The 20362-nt window shown below is 50.0% G+C and overlaps 1 protein-coding gene across 1 annotated transcript; it reads right to left on the minus strand.

Moving 5' to 3' along the window:
* Positions 1–8082: 8082 nt before the first annotated feature.
* On the minus strand, positions 8083–14283 carry LOC147117584 (maestro heat-like repeat-containing protein family member 1). The gene is made up of 3 exons (XM_085989381.1): positions 12841–14283; positions 11986–12437; positions 8083–8368 (listed from the first exon to the last, which is right to left on the minus strand). Exons 1-3 carry the CDS (start codon positions 14281–14283, stop codon positions 8083–8085), a joined length of 2181 nt encoding a protein of 726 aa, XP_085845507.1.
* Between the last annotated feature and the right edge of the window lie 6079 nt (positions 14284–20362).

A 20362-nucleotide genomic window follows, 5' to 3' on the forward strand; every position in this document is an offset into this window, starting at 1 on the left:
TTCCCCCGATTGGGCTTACTAACCCGCCCAGCGCATTTCCCGGCCAATTAAAGGGAGCAGGTCTGGTGACCTCATTTGATGAAGCGTCATCAGTCGGTTTCCTTAAAGGGACCATGTCCAGATTTATTTTGACATTTGAGCTGTTGGTGTTCTGCAGCATTGAGGTGCTGCAAATACTGACAAGCACTGCACAGAGATGCTCTCCCATGACTCCCTCCAGAGCACGCAGGGATGTCCTGTTCCCTTCCCATGGGTGGAAGAGACCTCCCCGGGAGATCAACACAGCCCGGTTGCACATTGCCGAGGAGGGCACAAGCAGGGATGTGGTCAGGAAGACCTGGGTGCAGTACCGCGACCATGTCAATGATCTCAGTAGATCACGAAACGTTAGTACAAAGCCACACTCAACCTCATCCTGCTGTGCCTCTCATCACATCCCCATCACTCTGCCTTCCCTACCCTATTCCTGCACATCCTTACTCACACCAACTTACCTTGCACCTCCACCCATCCCTCTCTATCTACATTATTACATCCCATCTCACTCGTCATCCCTCACACTCACCCTCATCCTAGTGCAATCATTCCAACTAACAACACAAAAGGGTAGGCATTTGGGTGTTTTATGCAATGTTCATGTAAAGTTTCTATTAATTTAACATGGTGTCAAACATTGAAACCTTTATTTTCAACACTTTGCCTTTTGGACAGATTTGTGTGCACCTTTGGAAGTGGCTTACTGTGTTCCAGTGAATGGTGAGACATAACGGTACCCACTGCAATGGTGATGAGTGTGAAATGAATGGCTTGGGCACAGTAGGGATGTATTATGGTGTTGGTGTGGAGTGGTGCCAACCTGGCGCATCATGTGGCAACCAGGTTGTACATCGTCAAGTGAAGTAAATCTGGCCATGGTGAGGCCATCCCTGGCCTCTATGGCAGCAATGTGGTCGGGTACTGCTGTCCTCTGTCCTGTGCAGCATCAGGTGATTGTGAAGGTTAGTGGTGTTGTTGTTGGTGCTGTTGGTGTGCTTGGTGCTGCTGGTATTGGGGCTGATTGTGGTGGGAATCTGAGGATAAAGGGCACCCATGCTGATGGAATAGATGGCAGATGAAGTAGAGATGACAGAAGCGATCGGTCAATGGTGAGAGGTATTAAGCAATGTTCTCTCTAAGGGGCGCGGGTGTGCGGCTATTTGTAAGGTCCAGTGCATTCAAATTCCCGGGGCAGAGCCCAACGGACAGAGCGCGAGCCAACAGAGAGTGAGGGACTCAGTGTCACTGGGGGCAGGGTGGGGGGGAGATTGGCTGCCAGCTCTTATGCAGTGCCATCAGTGTGTGTGGATTGGAGGAGGTAAGCAAGCTCTGGGCCAATGGCAGGGTAGGAAACAGTGTATGTGGATTGGAGGAGGTGAACACGCTCTGGGCCAGGGCTGGGTAGTAGTCAGTGTTTGTGGATTGGAGGACGTGAGCAGGCTCTACGGCAATGGCTGGTTAGGAGTCAGTGTGTGTGGATTGGAGGAGGAGAGCAGGGTCTGGGCCAATTGCAGTGTAGGAGTCAGTGTGTGTGGATTGGAGGAGGAGAGCAGGGTCTGGGCCAATTGCAGTGTAGGAGTCAGTGTGTGTGGATTGGAGGAGGAGAGCAGGGTCTGGGCCAATTGCAGTGTAGGAGTCAGTGTGTGTGGATTGGAGGAGGAGAGCAGGGTCTGGGCCAATTGCAGTGTAGGAGTCAGTGTGTGTGGATTGGAGGAGGAGAGCAGGGTCTGGGCCAATTGCAGTGTAGGAGTCAGTGTGTGTGGATTGGAGGAGGAGAGCAGGGTCTGGGCCAATTGCAGTGTAGGAGTCAATGTGTGTGGATTGGAGGAGGTGACCAGGGTCTGGGCCAATGGCCGGGCAGGACACAGTGTGTGTGGAATGGGGGAGGTGACGAGGATCTGGGCCAATTGCAGGGTAGGACACAGTGTGTGTGGAATGGGGGAGGTGACGAGGATCTGGGCCAATTGCAGGGTAGGACGCAGTGTGTGTGGAATGGAGGAGGTGACCAGGATCTGGGCCAAATGCAGGGTAGGACACAGTGTGTGTGGAATGGAGGAGGTGACCAGGATCTGGGCCAATTGCAGTGTAGGAGTCAGTGTGTGTGGATTGGAGGAAGTGACCAGGATCTGGGCCAATGGCCGGGTAGGACGCAGTGTGTGTGGATTGGAGGAGGTGAGCAGGCTGTGGGCCAATGACCGGGTTGGCGTCAATGTTTGTGGATTGGAGGATTTGAGCAGGCTCTAGGTCAATGGCAGTGTAGGAGTCAGTGTGTGTGGATTGGAGGAGGTGAGTAGGCTCTCGGCCAATGTCAGGGTGGGAGTCAATATGTGTTGATTGGAGGAAGTGAGCAGGCTCTGGGCCAATGGCCGGGTCAGAGTGCTGTGTGTGGATTGGAGGAGGTGTGCAGGGTCTGGGCCAATGGCAGGGACTAGGGACAGGGTCTCTGGCAAGGCTTGGAAGCTAAGCAGAGCCAGGCCTGGTTAGTACCTGGAGGGGTGACCATCAGGGAAGACCAGGTACAGAAGGTCACGGAAGGAGCCCCGAGGAGGGGCGGTTGGTGAGAAGGTCACAGAAGGAGGAGCGGCTGGTGAGCAGGCCTGGGCGTTGGGCTGAAGATTGTCGGACAGGAGGAATGGTGGAAATGGAATGGTGGCGTGCACCGACGCAGCGGCTTTGCTTCTCCCAGTCATGGGAGCTTGCAAGATCACATTTCGTTGTTCATGTACTTGTGCAATGACAATAAAGTTGAATTATTATTATTATTATTAGGTGAGAGTTTGTTTGGATTGGAGGAGGTGAGCAGACTCTGGGCCAATGGCCGGGTAGGAGACAGTGTGTGAGGATTGGAGGAGGTGAGCAGACTCTGGGCCAATGGCCGGGTAGGAGACAGTGTGTGAGGATTGGAGGAGGTGAGCAGGCTTTGGGTCAATTGAAGGGCCGGAGAGCTGTGCGTAGATTGGAGTAGTTGAGCAGTTTTTGGGCCAATGGCAGGTTGGGAGTCAGTGTCTGTTCATTGGAGGAGCTGATCAGGCCCTGGGCCAATGGCAATGTGGGAGCCAGTGTGTGTGGATTGGAGGAGCTGAGCTGGCTCTGGGCCAATGGCCTGCAGGAAATCATTGTGTTTGGATTGGAGGAGGTGAGCAGACTCTGTGCCAATGGCAGGGTCGGAGTCAGTGGCCTAGAAATTCAGTTGCGTTTGCGCCCACTTAGGGGCGAAAGAGTGGGTTGCGCCGGAAGTTTTTTAGTGCCCGAAATTAAGTTGGGCCCTAACATCGGCGTTAGCCGGTAGCGCTGCGCCGGCACCGATGACGTCATCGGTGTGCGCAGCACCCCGGTTCCAACGCGATTCCATTCCGAGGCCAAATTCAGTTGCGGCCGCCTCGCCCGCAGCGGCCGCAAACAACGTTTGGAAAACGGGGCCTTGCAGCTCCGAGAGGCCGGCGCATAAAGGTGGAGGGGTGGCCGGCCGCTTTCCCGGCGGCCGCATGGCCGCACCTCCCTCCCCGGACTTCTGCACCACCCCACCCCCCCGGCATTGCTGTCTGACTCCCGCGAGCCCGGCACTTCTCCGTGGTGCCGGGCTCATTTGCCGGGGGAATCCAGCGGCGATCTCACGGCTGCAGGCAGCTCCTCCTTAAGAGAAGGAGGAGGCCTGCAGTACCCCAGCCTGCCGCACCGCATCGGGTGGCGCAGCGGCAGCTGGACGCCTGAAATAGACTTTCATCGCCCCAAGCGAGGCGGCCAAACCCTGCAGTAGCGCCCGCCTTCCGTCTTGGCCCGTCGCAACTGAATTTCAGGCGGGCGCTGCGGGAATCCGGGCGAGCGCTAAATTTCGGGCGCTGAAGACCTGGCGGGGCCTTACTGAATTTCTAGGCCAGTGTGTGTGGATTGGAGGAGGTAAGCAGGCTCTGGGCCAACGGTTGGGTAGGCGTGCTATGTGTGGATTGGAGGAGGTGAGCAGGTTCTGGACCAATCGCAGGTTAGGAGTCATTCTGTGTGGTTTGGTGGAGGTTAGCAGGCACTGGGCCAATGGCCGGTTAGCCGTCAGTGTGTGTGGATTGGAGGAGATAAGCAGGCTCTGGGCCAATGGCAGGGTGGAAGTCAGTGTATGCAGTTTGGAGGAGAAAAGCAGGCTCTGGGCCAATGATCGGGTGGTGATCTCTGCTGACTATCACCGAGCTGTCTCTCTTCAGTCACTGTGATTGACAACCGCGCCAGTCCCTCTCTCTCTCTCTCTGTACCTCTCTCTCTCTCTTCCCCCTCTCTCTTTCTCTTCCCCTCACTCTCCCCCCTCTCTGTTTCTTCCCCCTCTCTCTCTCTCTTCCCTCTCTCTCTGCCCTCTCTCTCTCCCTCTTTCTCTCTCCCCCTCTCTCTCTCTGTGTCCCCTCTCTCTCTCTCTCTTCCCTCTCTCTCCCCCTCTCTCACTCTCTTATGTTAACAAGAGATGCGTTGTGTTGTCCACAAATCATTTTATAAATGTGCAGCTTATAGTTTTCTATTAATGATGTAAAATCAATGTTAATGCTGCCAGGCTTTGTGTGGCTTGTATAAAGTATTTGCCATGACCGTGGTGCTCCCCATGAGTTTTAGAAACTGCTTTTGAGTAGAACATTAATTGCCAAGCAGGGATTGCGCCTTTGAACACTTGCAGGTAGCACGGGAGAGTTTGTCAACTCTTTGGTCTGAAGTTAATCCTGCTCCAAACTTGCTGAGTCGTGCAGCAAAGTCCCCTGTAGCTGCGAGCAATTTCTATCGGCTTTATAACTTAAGTGCTCCCTCCATAAAACAGATTTGCTAATGTTTCCGTTTGTAACTTTGAAGTTGAGATTTTGCCTCTAATTATGGGAAAGGGTTTTGAGGTCTGATGGTCTCAGGTAGAAAATCAAGTGAAGCTCTTCATTTTGGGTGTGGGTCTTTCTGACATCTTGTGCTGGGTTTGTTAGTTGAATTTGAGATTCTGTGCTCATTTTGGAATGTCATTTCCAGCAGAGCTTCTCTACCTTTGGACCTTGTGGCAAACAGTCTGAAGGTCACATATCCCAAATCTTTATTGAAAACAACACGCTCTGCCTTTCTAATACATCCTTCCCCTGTCAGGGAGCTCCCTCTGCCCCCCTATGGCACAGTTTTACATCCCCCGTCTTTGGGATCGCTCCATGCAGCTTCTTCTCCCTCCCCACCCTGACCAAAAATCGCTCGTTAGAAATCCTGAGGCTTGAAGTATCAGCACTTAACAGGACAGGATTGTATTTTTGGAACTTCAGGGCTGGCCAGCTGGACTGAAAGGGTCTTTCCGCTCAACAAAACTAAAAAGAATGTGTGAACATTACTTATTAAAGGAGAAAAATTAACAGGGCACAGACAGGTCTAATCACAAATATTATATTTTAAGTTGCATGCAGAATAAGAAGTGGATAGACTGGAGAAGCTGGGGTTGTTCTCTTTAGAGCAGAGAAGGCTAAGAGGAGATTTGATCGAGGTGTTCCAAATCATGACAGGTTCAGATAGAGTAAATAAAGAGAAACTGTTTCCAATGGCTGAAGGCTCGATAGCCAGAGGCCACAGGTTTAAGGCGATTGGCAAAAGAACCAGAGGCGACAGGAGGGAACATTTTTTTAGGCAACGAGTGGTTAGGATTTGGAATGCACTGCTTGAGGGAATTCAAAAGGGAGTAGGATAAATACTTGAAGGAGAAAAAATTGCAGGGATATGGGGAAAAAGCAGGGGAATGGGACTAACTGGATTGAGAGAGCAGACACAGATTCGATGGGCCGATTGGCCTCCTTCTGTGCTGTGCTAATCGATGTGATTCACTAGGTTGCTTTGTGGTGTAGTTCAGAGAGAATGGAGCCAAAGACTCGAGGGGCAGTTGTATCAAGGCAGAGGGGCAGTGTGCAGCAATGTCTGTCAATGTCTTTGAATCCTTTCCTAGCACTCACAAGCTTGCTTAGGGTGCGCACGATTGCTAGGACACGCTTTAAACAATCCCAGACTCCATCCCTTGGGTGTCCATTTGGCTCAGGTGAATGAAAGTTGTTGTTGTAAAATTTGCCCAGGGACACGGAGGAGTTCCTGGCGCATTCAGTACAAATAAAAATTAGAGGAACATTGATAATGAGGGCAGATTGGATGGAGACTTGTGTAAAGTCTTGTCGCATGTTGAATCTGTTATGGAAATGCAGTGAGGAAGAGTTTGTGGCTGAGGGAAGATATCTCTATATGGTGGGAGCTGTTACTGTACGTTTGAAGTTATCAACTCAACAGCTGATTCAATGGCCACTGAACTCCCGCCTCAGATTGACATTTAGTGCACGACCAGCGTGGTCCCCCTGGGCGAGCTGTCCAATGCAGAAGCTGAGCTGAAACTCATTCTTAAGTGGCTCTAAACAAGCTAATAATTACCTGAATGGGGTCTCCCGCTGTGAACCCACCGCTGCGTGTCGGGTCTGCTCAGCGCCGACAGATCCGACATTGGGAAAGGCGCATGGTGGCGGTTTCACAGCGGGGTCCCGACCCGTAGGGGAAAAGCACTTTCTACCTGACCCATCACCGATCGTGCCCACTGACCCCCACCCCCCCACTAAATCCAACCCAATGGCTTCAGTCTTCCCAATATTTAGTTGGAGGAAATTTCTGCTCATCCAGTACTGGATGCCAGACAAGCAGTCAGACAATTTAAAGCCAGTAGAGGGTCGAGAGAAGTGGTGGTGAGGTAGAGCTGGGTGTCATCAACGTACATGTGGAAACTGAAGCTGCGTTTTCGGATGATGTGACCGAGGGGCAGCATTAGATGAGAAATAGGAGCGGCCCAGGATAGATCCCTGGGGACACCAGAGGTAATGATGTGGGCACAGGAAGAGAAGCCATTGCAGGTGATTCTCTGGCTACGATTAGATAGATAAGAATGGAACCAGGCGAGTGCAGTCCCACTCAGCTGGACGACGGCAGAGAGGTGTTGTTGGAGGATGGAGTGGTCAATCGTGTCAAAGGCTGCAGAGAGGTAGAGAAGGACGAGGAGGGATAGTTTACCTTTGTCACAGTCACATAGGATTTTATTTGTGAATTTGCTAAGAGCGATTTCAGTACTTGTGTGTGAGTATGTGTATGTGTGTGTGTGAGGGTGGGTGTGTGAGAGTGAGGGTGTGAGTATGTGATAGTGAGGATGAGGGTGTGTGTGTGAGTATGAGAGTGAGGGTGAGGGTAAGGGTATGTGTGTGTGGGGTGGTGTGTGTGTGTGAGGGTGTGTGAGTGTGTCTGTGTGTGTGAGGGTGCGTGTGTGTGTGTGTGAGTGTGAGGGTGAGGGTGAGGGTGAGGGTTTGTGTGTGTGTGTGAGAGTGTGTGAGAGTGAGGGTGTGTTTGTGTGAGAGTGTGTGTATGTGTGTGTGTGAGGGTGTTTGTGTGTGTGTGAGCGTGTGTGTGTGTTTGTGTGAGGATGAGTGTGTGTGTGTGTGTGTGAGAGTGTGTGTGAGGATGAGTGTGAGTGTGTGTGTGTGTGGGGAACCTGCACCATTTGATGATCGACCGAGAGTTGCAACAACAGGATATCTATTTATTCATGTATTTACATATTTACAAGTTATGTTGGAAAATTGATCAGTTTGATGCAAAGACGAGGAGGTGGAGAATGATCAGGGCCTGTGTGTTTAGGCTTCAGTCTTACAGTGACAGCAGCAGTTCCTTAGGCAGCTGTTCCACCAGGTGAGCCTCCGGGCGGATCAGACACGTTTTGACTGCTGGAGAAGTAAAGTTGAAAAGGCCGCTGCATGTGCTTGGAGCTGTTCCTGGGGGTTGTGGATGAAGGACTGGCAATCCATGGCGTAGGAAGTGATCCTGTTGCAGAAATCGTCAACCAACTGTCATGAAAGTCCCTTAGGAGATCCATGTATTTCCCCATAGGCGCCCCTAGATAGTTCTTGATTAATGAGGAAGCCTTGGCCGATCCAGTGAGGGGGACAACCAGTTGCAGTGTTGAACTGGTGACCTGGTGACCTCCTCACTCTCTCTGTCCAGGTGCAGCAACAATCGCACAAGGTTGGAATGGATCAGTCAGTAGAAGGATCTGGAACCTTCGATTCCACATTTGGTCAATTTCCCCAACATGCTGATCGCTTCAGCCCACACTAGATCACACTCAATGTCAAAGAGTGGTTGAATGCTGGTGAGGATTTTCTTTACAAAGGGTTGGATGGCACTCCCTCTCAGTTTAGTTATGTTCTTGGAGAGGCACAGCAGCACCTCAAATGTTAGCACTTCCTCTTGGTTCTCCATGGTCCTCAGTTCTGGAGGTACCAAGCCGAAAATATTGATGAACCAGCTTTGATTCGATTGGCATCTGTTGTGGAAATGCAGTGAGGAAGAGTTTGTGGCTGTGTCAAGATGTGTCTGTAAGGTGGGAGCTTTTACTGTGTACTTGAAGATGTCAACTCAACAGCTGATTCAATGGCCACTGAACTCCCGCCTCAGATTGACAGATGTGGTGCCCAGGATATATCCCTGGGGGACACCAGAGGTAATGAGCTGGGAGTGGGAAGAGAAGCCATTGCAGGTGATTCTCTGGCTATGATTAGATAGATACGAATGGAACCAGATGAGTGCAGTCCGACCCAGCTGGACGACGGCGGCGAGGCATTGGAGGAGGATGCAGTGGTCAATCGTGTCAAAGGCTGCGGAGACATAGAGAAGGACGAGGAGGGATAGTTTACCTTTGTCACAATCACATAAGATTTTATTTGTGATTTTGCTAAGAGCGATTTCAGCACTTGTGTGTGTGAGGGTGTGTGTGTCTGTGTGTGTGTGTGTGAGGGTGTGCGAGTGAGGGTGAGTGTGTGTGTGAGTGTGAGAGTGAGGGTAAGGATGAAGGTGAGTGTGTGGATGTGTGCGGGTGTGTGTGTGTGAGGGTGTGTGTGAGGGTGTGTGAGGGTGTGTGTGAGGGTGTGTGAGGGTGTGTGTGAGGGTGTGTGTGTGAGTGTGTGTGTGAGGGTGCGTGAGTGTGTGTGTGAGGGTGGGTATGTGAGTGTGTGTGTATGTGTGTGTGTGAGAGTGAGGGTGAGTGTGTCTGTGAGTGAGGGTGAGTGTGTGTGAGAGTGTGTGTGTGAGTGTGTGTGTGGGGGGAAGCTACACTGCTTGAAGATCAACCGAGAGTTGCAACAACAGGATATCTATTTATTTACAATTCATAAATTTACATAATTATAAGTCATGTTGGAAAATTGATCAGTTTGATGCAAAGACGAGGAGGTGGAGGACGATCGGGGACTGTGTGTTTAGGCTTCAGTCTGACGGCAACAGCAGCAGTTTCTTAGGCAGCTGTTCCTCCGGGGTGAGCCTCCGGGCAGATCAGACACGTTCTGACTGCTGGAGAAGTAAAGTTGAAAAGGCCGCTACATGTGCTTGGAGCTGCTCCTCCTTGTGGAGGAAGGACTGGCAATCCATGGCATAGGAAGTGATCCTGTTAGGGAAATCTTCAACCAACTGCCATGAAAGGTCCCTTAGGAGATCCATGTAGTTCCCCATAGGCTCCCCTAGATAGTTCTTGATTAATGACGAAGTCTCAGCCAATCCAATGAGGAGGACAACCAGTTGCAGTGTTGAACTGGAGACCTGGTGACCGCCTCACTCTTTCTGTCCAAGTGCAGCAACAAACGCCCAAGGTTGGAATGGATCAGTCGGTAGAAGAAAGATCTGGAACCTTCGGTTCCATATTTGGCCAAGTTCCCCAACATGCTGATCACTTCTGCCCACACTAGATCACACTCAACGTCAAAGAGTGGTTGAATGCTCGTGAGGATTTTCTTTAAAAATGGTTGGATGGTGCTCCCTCTCAATTTAGTTGTGCTCTTGGAGAGGCACGACAGGCACCTCAAATGTTAGCACTTTATCGTGGTTCTCCTTGGTCCCCAGCAGACTCAGCCTTGTGCCCGTCACGTGATGAGACCAGTAATGGGCTCCAATTGTAATTTTGCCTCGGCCCCTGACACGCAGCAACTAGGCAACTGGACATGCATCACGCAAACACCTCAGCAATGTGCTCACCAGAGTGTCTGTGAGCTGTAGCTGTGAAACCAGTGGAGATTTTAATAGCTCTCCAAAGAAGGAAGCCACGGTGACTGCCTCACACTCTTGGAAGGTATGGATCTGAGCTGCCAGCTTTTCCACAATGCCAGGCAGGCTGCTGCCAGCAAGCAACCTCCTCGTCAAATATGCGGAGGTTCTTCATCTGGTACCATCCTCCACTGTTCACCATGTAAGTAGCTACTTCTCTATTGTATGTCCAAGCTAGCAGGTCCTTTAGTGTCCTCACACAGTGCACACACAGATCTCTACATTTAGTTGTTTCAACGCAGCTGAGAAATGTCTCTGGTTGAATTTATCACCAGGTGCAAAACTATTGAGCAGAGAAACATGAATGGAAGAGTTGCAATGAATGAGCAGGGTGCTGAATAACTGTGGGAGTAATGCAGTCACCGCCTTTACCGACTCGGGCTTAGTGATCATCTGTCGTGTAGGGCGGTGGTGGTGGTGTCGCCTGGCGCGTGCGTGCGCCCAGTCAGTTATGCCTCTGACTGTTTTGTGAGCGGTTTGAATCGCTCCCACGCCCCTGGGTTCTAGACACCGGAATTAGGTACAAGGCGGCGGTACAGAGAAGACTCGAGTAGACAGGTGGTTGGATGTAAAGCAAAACCAAGATTTTATTGAAGAGGAAAACTTGATACAATCCTATGGAAAAAATGACTAGTGTACACTTCTACAGGCAAAAATTATAAGAGAATCATAATAATACTTATATACTTATACAGGAAATGGGGAACACACGGCACATCGAGGGAAAACAACTATCTTAACAATCCCCTTATCCTTATCCCACCCCCTATACCTAACTAGATTAAGCTATGAGGGGTCAGAACTTCATGCTCACCAATCAAAAGGGTTTGTTAGACTCAAAACAGCAGTTGGGTTCGGGGTTCGCTCTTGGTGCTCTCTGGAGCCTGCCGTCGTCACGTGGGCTCCAGGCACTGCACGGGCATTGTCCAGGTTCGAGTACCCCAAAGTTAAAGTCTCTGCTTGGGTACTTTACCTTGCAGGGATGGTTCTTCATCGACAGCCGACAGCTTGAGTTTGCATGAAGATGGTCGCAGTTTGGCTGAGGCTGAAGGCCCAATGATTCGAAGCCTACCCTCAGTTGGTCTTCCTCGGTTGGTCTTCCCTCCTCCCCTCGTCGCGTCCCGCCTCGCCTCGCCTGAATTTGTCCGTGTCCGCTCGATGCAACGCCGGGGCCGATGGAATGGCAACAGGCACGGGCAAAGGCCAGGGGGTAAGCGCGGGATGGGGAAAGAGCGGCAGCCACGAGGGCGGGCAGAGGGAGAAGAGTACCAGCACACACAGAGACGAGCGATTGCTACCCGGGGACCTTCACTTATACCTTCGTCGAAAACCCTTATCTGCGCGCCAAATCAGGTTAGTTCTTTGTTTTAATTTTGGCGGGCTAGTTAAAAATAATGGTAGCAATTCATACTAACTGGTTTTTAGATGGCTGGTAATCACATCTACCGGCCCGATAATTGACTTATATTGTCCTGAACATTCCTTGATGGGCCTCTCCAGCCTCGATGGCTGTGTTAATCTGTTTCCGATAATATATGCAAACTGTTGATGGCCTTAACTATAGGCCTAACTGAATTTAGATTTTGTCTCCAATTCGGTCTAATGCATAATTGAGAGTCCTGTCTGGTTCCAAAACACAAATGCTTCTCTTCACAGAAAAGCCTGCAGCCTTAGTTTCGATTTCTCCCAAGCTGTCTGCGTTGCAGAATCCATTTTAGAATCCCACAGGCTTTCTGCCACGAGGCACGGACGCCATCTTGGGTACCCTTTTTAATTTAAAATGTCCATACAGGGTCCCGTTTATTAATAACAGCCTTCGGGGTAATGCTGAAATTTTGCAAATCTTACAGTCGCAGCCCACAGACGGCAGCCAGGGATTCAAGGGCTGAATACTCTGGCGCGTTCTCACTGACGGGACAGGTTCTGTTCATCCCAAATGGCAGCTGCTTTTTCAGTGTGTCCAGCAGCTCTCCCATTGTTCTCATGGCACATTCCGTGTCCTCAGCCAGTGATCGCCACATGTCACTGATGTACTTGTCCAAAGGGATGGGGTAGGTGAGGAGACAGGACACAACTGTTGTTGTGTTGTGTGAGGCCAGAATGGCGACACTACGCAGAACTGAAAGTTTCACCTGCTCATAAGGAATTGATTGCAATTCAAGTCTCAGCGCCTCAATTATCTCCGAGACCTGGTCCCCAAGTTCGCTGCCTCGTAGTTTAATGTTGGTCGGACAGTCCTTTGATGAACATGAAGAGTAAGTTGCCCAGCTGGTCATGGGGCAAAAATTTGGAAATGATCTCTGTGATTTGAGAGCATGAGTTAAAGAGGACTGAATTGTCTGGGTTAACCAACTGTTCTCTGACTTTTTTCAGTCCCTCTAACTGCTCTGTTTGCTGAACTAGATTGGTGCCTTCACACGACAAATGAATGGCCAGGATTATGTACAAAGAATCCAGGGCCATCTGTCGAACGGGAAGCGATGGGTTTGCACAGGGCGACAGCAGTCGCCCAATCAGAGTCCCCCCCGTGTTATTTCCAGGAACTACATTACTAACTTTGAGCTTCCTCCAGTAAAGTTTCAGAAGCTCCAAAGCCATTTCCATGGCTCTCTCTCATTCATAGCCTTTTGTTGAACTGATCCAGGCTTCTACATGTTTGAAAATAGCCTCAAGACCTTGAGGGGTCAGGTCCTAAAGTAATACTTGCTTCAGAAGATTTTGCAGAGAATCTGTGGTTTGGGTATAAAGCGTGACCGTCTCCTTTGTATTATCATTTGCGTCCTCGTCATTGTTCAGTTCTGGAGGTAATAAGCCGAAAGTACTGATCAGGCAGCTTTGAATCAATTGGCAGGTGTCACCTTGGATTGATTCACTGTGTAGTTTCACGAGATGTGTGCAGGCGTCCATGGCTAACTGTCGAACAGGGCTTTGCAGCAGCTCTGGTGGCTCAGCCTCGATAAGATCCTGCATGTATGTCAGCAGCAGCCTGTTTGAAATAAAGTTGGTGGGAAGTCTCCAGTGAATTATATATAGGGATCTGGCTATCTGAGTCACGGTCTGTATTAGGCTGAGCTTTAGTGTGAGATCCCTGGATTCAGCCTTTATCCCCTGCCCACTTGTAATTAAATGACTAACAACTGGCAGAATGTGGCTCTCGATTGTGAACAGCAGTTCGTCAGGTGCGCAGACTGCCATGTTCCCATAGCACACAACCAGTGTGCTCTTGTCTTTATCCGATTCCTCATCAGACTTGACCCTAATTCTGTTGGCGTTAGCAAACTCCTCGAGGCTACTGAGCGTATCATCCAAATATGCCATGGCACAGAAACCAATGGCGAGAGCTGCTCCTTCTCTCTCCGCACTCTCACTGTGGTGCACACTCAGTAGCATTTGGTGAAGCTCCTCCCTTATGTTCTTAGTGCGGGTCTGGCGGAGCACTGGTGCAAGAGATAGAAAGCCCTTCTCTTGTGGGGAATGATGGTTGGTGTTGAGTTGTTTTGATATTTCATCAGCGAGCTGACATGTCCATTCCTCATCATCAATCATATTTAAAGTTAGGCACAAGACCACCAATAATTTATTCTCCCATTCCGATTGGGACAGAGACTCCTCTGAATTTTCCAGTAAATGGTCTACTAATGGTGCCAGTTCATCTTCCCACCACCTCACTGATTCTGATTGGACATTGAGACTCAGGACTTTCAGTAGACTCAGTGCTGCAGCTCCTCGGCCTCCTCCCTGATATGGGCAACAAGATACAATGAGGAGCCGGGTCAGCAGTGCCTGGTCTTTAGGGAAATTGGCATCTTCATTGTAAGTAAGGGAAAAGTTTTCACTACCGGCTGGCAGTTTCTTTTTCCCAATATGTGTTGAACAACTGCAGATTGTTGTTAAAGCCTTTGTGTACTGGGTCATATTAACAAACTCCAGTAAGGATGGCCAAAGGACATCCCCCATCTTCACTGCGGTTGTGATCAAACACATCACTCTTTCATATAGTGTGACTAATTCTTCATCTGTTACTGGGTCTGGCTGATGATTGGGTGGCACCAGGCTCCCTGAACCAACAGGTGCAGCACACTGTTGGATGAGGAATTGCACCATTGCCTTTCCTCCCTCGGGTTCAAGGTAACCTTGCTGGGCCATGACACATATTACCTGGGCAATGAGCTTCTCCTGATTGCTGCTCTTGTCTAGAAGTACTGGTTTTATTGCAGCCACAATCTAGAGCCTTCTTCCTCTCCAAGTGCCATGAGACCGAGGTGATGAGGTGCTTTAGTACAGTGAGTGTTCCTACTCTCATTTGTTGGTCAGCGTTCTCTAATTGAGATAGGAGAAATTCCAACATTTTGTCTGCATAAGCTGGGGCCAGAACTCTGAAACAACGAATGATCTCAGTCTGGTTCTTCAGAGCAAGTTCATCAGTAGACTCCAGAGAAACACAAATCTGCTGGTGGAGCTTGTTAAGAAGGTTGTTCATTTGTGATTTTAGCCCGAGACACTGGAGGCTGGATCTTGATACTGGAGGCGTGATGGAGGCAGGACTACAACTTTCGGGGTTGTATTCCCGGCTCCATTGAGTTGTGGCCAACCCATGTGATTTTCACTTGATTGACCTTGTTGAGCCCGCCCAGCAGGCTCAACAGGCCAATTAAGGGCCACCCGGCAACAGGTGACGTCACAGATTGACATTTCATCTGTCAAGAGCTTTTGACAGATGAAACATTAGTGTTTGACAGCTCTTTGAAGCTGTCAAACACTTACAATCTGTACTCCAAGTTAATTCCCTCCTCTCAGGCTGATTTAGAGATCTCTCCAGAACAGAAAGCTGAATGCTGCAACTTTTGACAGCTCGCGGCCATTCTGCTTTCTGTGCCGGTGAGATGAGGGACTCCCGAGACCTGAAGGAAGGAAGGCTGTAAAGGTAAGTAAAACTTCTTTAAACAGTTTACACACACCAAACACACTTACCTTTGCACTCATGCACCCATCACTCACCTGAACACCAGACATCTCGAATCCTCCAAGCCCTTCAACCCGACGGTCCGCCTCGCTAACTTGGCCTGGTTTGGACCCGTCGGGAATCCCACACTTCAGCAATAAAAATAGGGATTGGGCTAAAAACTGCCTGTTAACTACCTGTTAACAGGCATTTAATTGGCACTCATCCCATTCCCGCCTCGGGGAGGCGGGTCCCAGCACAGGTCGGGTATCCACCTCCTTTGAAACTTGCATGGAGGTGGGTTGGGGGCGGGATGGGTTCGTGCCCCCCGATTTTGAGTTTTTAACCCCCCACATGCCTCCAATCCCGCCTCCACGGTCCAATGAAAACTCTGCCCTTTATCTCTGTCACAACATCCATCTCATGCAGAAATACACAGTTTGAAGCATTTTGCTGTATTTTGTCCAGCCCTGGGTTTCTGTATTGTCATGGTTTTCATTGTGAGGCCAGGTTACATAAGCCCTCAGTTGTGATGTGGCCCTGGGTCATGTGCCCATATAAGTCCTGCCAGCACTTTGTGGCAGTTTAAGGTGGGTACTGGGGCTTAAGGCCCAGACCTGAGATACAGCCCATATGGACAAGGCAATGTTCCCAACCCTTGGCAGCCATATTGGATTGAGCAGCTGTTTGTTCCTAATAAAGAACCCACAGCACCACAGACACTCAAAGTACTTGTGACAAAATATGTGGAAATGGGAGTGTAGGACAGACATTTCTAGCAGAATTGCCCCAAAGTGGGATCTTTATGTGTCAGGTATTGAAGTTGCTTAATGATGTCATCAAAAAGTTGCTGTGACATCAGAGCGGTCCATTGTGACATCAGAGCAGCCCGTTGTGACATTTGTTCCACTCTTCTCTCCTTTAAATTCCTTGTCTATTGCCCACCACCCCAGATTCTTCCCCCACATATCCTTCCTGCTTTCCTCCTTCAGCCTCTGCACTCAGTGAATCCTCATCCTCCGTCATTTCACTCTCCATCTCAAATACCCTTGTCCTTTCTCCTACGACTTTACTGCCCTCCTGTTGTCCCTTAAACACCCTTACCTATCACGTCCACCCTTCTACTTAGCCGTCTCTCCTGACCTCACTGCTTGCATGATCTCAATCACTGACAAGGATCTCTCGGGGGTTTATGGGGCTGGAGGAGATTACAGAGATAGAGAGGGGTGAGGCCATGGAGGGATTTGAAAACAAGAATGAGAATTTTAATATCATGGCGTTGCTTAACTGGGAGCCAATGTATGTCAGCGAGCATCGGGGTGATGGGTGAACGGGACTTGGTGCGAGTTAGGACACAGGCAGCCGAGCTTTGGATGTCCTCAAGTTTACGTAGGGTGGAATGTGGGAGGCTAGCCAAGAGTGCATTAGAATAGTCAAGTCTAGAGGTAACAAAGGCATGGATGAGGGTTTCAGCAGTGGATGAGCTGAGGCAAGGGCGGAGACGGGCAATGTTACGGAGGTGGAAATAGGCTGTCTTAGTTATGCCGCGGATATGTGGTCAAAAGCTCAGTTCTCTTTCAAATATGACACCAAGGTTACGAAGAGTCTGGTTCTGCCTCAGGCAGATGCTATGTCAAGAGATGGAGTCAATGGCTAGGGAACGGACTTTCTGCTGGGGTTCGAAGACATTGGCCATGCTTTTATTAACCTCGGTGGGCCATGGCGGGCGACGTCAGTGGTGGGTCCTGACCCCGCTGCTGTCTCCATCCCAGCCTCTGAAATTAATTTCCCCTGATTGGGCTTACTAACCCGCCCAGCGCATTTCCCGGCCAATTAAAGGAAGTGGGTCTGGTGACCTTATTTGATGAAGCGTCATCAGTCGGTGTAAGATTCGCAAAATTCCCACATTCCCCCAAGGTTATTAATAAAAGGGACCCTGCATGGACATTTTAAAAAGGGTACCCAAAAGATGGCGTCCGCACCTCGTGACCAAAAGCCTGCAAGATTTTAAAAGCTTGGACTCTGTGGCAGCACAAGCAGCTTTGGGGAAATCGAAACTTAAAATGCAGTTTCTGTGAAAAGGGACTTGGTGTTTTGAAAACCAGACAGCAAACATTGAATATGCATTACGCCAGATCGTAGACAGATCAAAACCAGTTAGGCCTATACATGAGGCCATTAGATTGTCCGCATAAGTAATCGGAAACAGCTTATGGGAGCCGTCAAGGCTGGACAGGCCGATTAGAATGCATTAATGACAATAGAGCCCAGACATCAGGCCATTAGATGCAGTAAGCGGCCATCTAAATCCAGTTAACTTAGATTGCTATAATCATTTAAAACAGCCCACCAAAATTGAAACAATGAACTAACCTGATATGGCGCGCAGATAAGGGCCATTTGAAAGGAGTATAACTGTGGGCACTCAGTAGCAATCGCTCTCTTGACTCTTGCTCTCTTGCTCTTGCCCTTGCTCTGCTCTCGTGGCTCCGGCCTCTTGGGCTGCCGCCGCCCGTACTTGTGCCCTGGCCTCGTGGCGGGTTCTCTCCTTGCTCCCCGTAGCAGAGTTTCAATAACTAAAGACACCATACCAATTGCAGGGGAGGGGAACAAGACCCAAGTCCATAGTCATCCAGGACGAGACGAAAGTGAGTAGGCAGCCCAGGACTTGTATAGTAACTGAACGAGACGAGACGAAAGGAGACGAAGAAGACGGTAACAACTCGACAAGAGCAGAGCAGGGCAGCGAAAAATGTATTGATAAGGCCAAGCGTCTAGTTATAAGCTGGTGCTTGGTGAGACGAACATTCTGCTGAGCACTGCGAAAACGCAGGTGTCCACGCCGCAATGAATATACTGGCGTTTTAACGCTTGGGTAGGAAAATCTAGGCAGTTAAAACTGCCAACTGCCCTATAGGCACAACGTTACTGCCGACGACCGCCTGAGGGAGAAGAAGAGGAGAACCCATCGCGACGAGATGACGACGATAGCAGAGGAGAAGAAGGTATGTCGCAGCAGCTGAGACCACGTGGCAACGGGGTACCTAAGAGGACAGAAGACCAAACCTCAAAAACGTGCATCCATTGAACAGTTGGCTTTGCTTTGGATTGGTGAGCATGAATTCTGGCCCCTCATAGCTTAATCTAGTTAGGTATAGGGGGTGGGATAAGGATAAGGGGATTGTTAATGTAGTTTGTTTTTCCCTCGATGTGCCGTGTGTTCCCCATTCCCTGTATAAGTATAGTTATTTTGTATTTGCCTGTATTTTATGTTAGTGACTTCTCATAAGACTGTTTTATTTTCTGTTTTAATAAAATCTTGGTTTTCTTACATCCAAACCACTTGTCTACTTGAGTTTTCTGTATCGCCGCCTGTACCTAAGTCCGGTGTCTAGAACCCAGGGGCGTGGGAGCGATTCGAACCACTCACCAACAGTCAGGGGCATAACTGACTGGGCGCACGTGCCACACCCACCACCCCCTACATCGGTTTCCTTAAAGGAACCATGTCCAGATTTATTTTGACATTTGAGCTGTTGGTGTTTTACAGCATTGAGGTGCTGCAAACACTGACAAGCACTGCTCAGAGGTACTCTCCCATGACTACCTCCAGAGCATGCAGGGATGTCCTGTTCCCTTCCCATGGGTGGAAGAGACCTCCCCGGGAGATAAACACAACCTGGTTGCACATTGCAGAGGAGGGCACAAGCAGGGATATGGTCAGGAGGACCTGGGTGCAGTACCGCAAACATTTCAATGACCTCAGTAGATCACAAAACGTTAGTACAAAGCCACACTCAACCTCATCCTGCTGTGCCTCTCATCACATCCCCATTACATTACCTTCCCTACCCTACTCCTGCACATCTTTATTCGCACCAACTTACCTTGCACCTCCAACCATCCCTCTCTATCTACATTATCACATCCCCATCTCACTCATCACCCCTCACACTCACCCTTATCCTACTGCAATCATTCCAACTAACAACACAAAAGGGTAGATACTTGGGTGATTTATGCAATGTTCATGTAATGTTTCTATTAATTTAATGTGGTGTCAAACATTGAAACCTTTATTTTCAACACTTTGCCTTCTTGGACAGATTTGTGTGCACCTTTGGAAGTGGCTTAGTGAGTTCCAGTGAATGGTGAGACATAACGGTACCCACTGCAATGGTGATGAGTGTGAAATGAATGGCTTGGGCATGGTAGGAATGTATTATGGTGTTGGTGTGGAGTGGTGCCAACCTGGCGCATCATGTGGCAGCCAGGGTGTACAGCATCAAGTGAAGTAAATCTGGCCATGGTGAGGCCATCCCTGGTCTCCGGGGCAGCAATGTGGTTGGGTACTGATGCCCTCTGTCCTGGGCAGCATCAGGTGATTGCGAAGTTTAGTGGTGTTGTTGTTGGCGCTATTGGTGTGCCTGGTGCTGCTGGTATTGGGGCTGATTGTGGTGGGAATCTGAGGATAAAGGGCACCCACGCTGATGGAATAGATGGCAGGTGAAGTAGAGATGACAGAAGCGATCGGTCAACGGTGAGAGGTATTGAGCAATGTTCTCTCTAAGGGGCGCGGGTATGCGGCTATTTGTAAGGTCCCGTGCAGTCAAATTCACGGGGCGGGGCCCAACGGCCAGAGCGTGAGCCAACAGCGAGTGAGGGACACAGTGTCACTGGGGGCGGGATGGGGCGGGGGGGGAGATTGGCTGCCAGCTCTTATGCAGTGCCATCAGTGTGTGTGGATTGGAGGAGGTGAGCAAGCTTTGGGCCAATGGCAGGGTAGGAGACAGTGTGTGTGGATTGGAGGAGGTGAGCAGGCTCCAAGGCAATGGCTGGTTAGGAGTCAGTGTGTGTGGATTGGAGGAAGTGTGCAATCACTGGGCCAATGGCAGGTAGTATTCAGTGTGTGTGGATTGGAGGAGGTGAGCAGGCTTTCGGCCAATGGCTGGGTAGGAGTCAGTGTGTGTGGATTGGAGGAAGTGAGCAGGCTCTGGGCCAATGGCCGGGTAGGAGTCAATGTGTGTGGATTCGCGGATGTGAGCAGGTTCTGGGCCAATGGCCGGTTAGGAGTCCGTGTGTGTGGATTGCAGGAGGTGAGCAGGCTCGGGGCTAATAGCAGGTATAAGTCAGTGTGGAAAAGTTGGGTGTCTCCCATTTTGGGGCGCTAATGTCGCCGGGCACAAAGTTTAGCGTCCGGCGCTAATTATCGCCACCGACCACAAAATTCGTCTCTATCGCTCCTGGAGGTGATTGGAGTGATAAATCAACTGCTACACACTT

Source organism: Somniosus microcephalus, chromosome 5, assembly GCF_052327205.1.
Source record: "Somniosus microcephalus isolate GS21.2 chromosome 5, FLI_Smic_1.0, whole genome shotgun sequence".
Classification (NCBI taxonomy): domain Eukaryota; kingdom Metazoa; phylum Chordata; class Chondrichthyes; order Squaliformes; family Somniosidae; genus Somniosus; species Somniosus microcephalus.

Excerpts from the sequence above, each read along its gene's own strand:
- LOC147117584 (XM_085989381.1), bottom strand. The coding sequence starts at position 14,283 with ATGGCCCAGCAAGGTTACCTTGAACCCGAGGGAGGAAAGGCAATGGTG. Across the intron at positions 12,438-12,840 it reads TGCAAAATCTTCTGAAGCAA|AGATCATTTCCAAATTTTTG; the intron begins GTATTACTTTAG and ends CTCAAATCACAG. Across the intron at positions 8,369-11,985 it reads GCCGTCTGTGGGCTGCGACT|ATGCCAATCGAATCAAAGCT; the intron begins GTAAGATTTGCA and ends TTTCCACAACAG.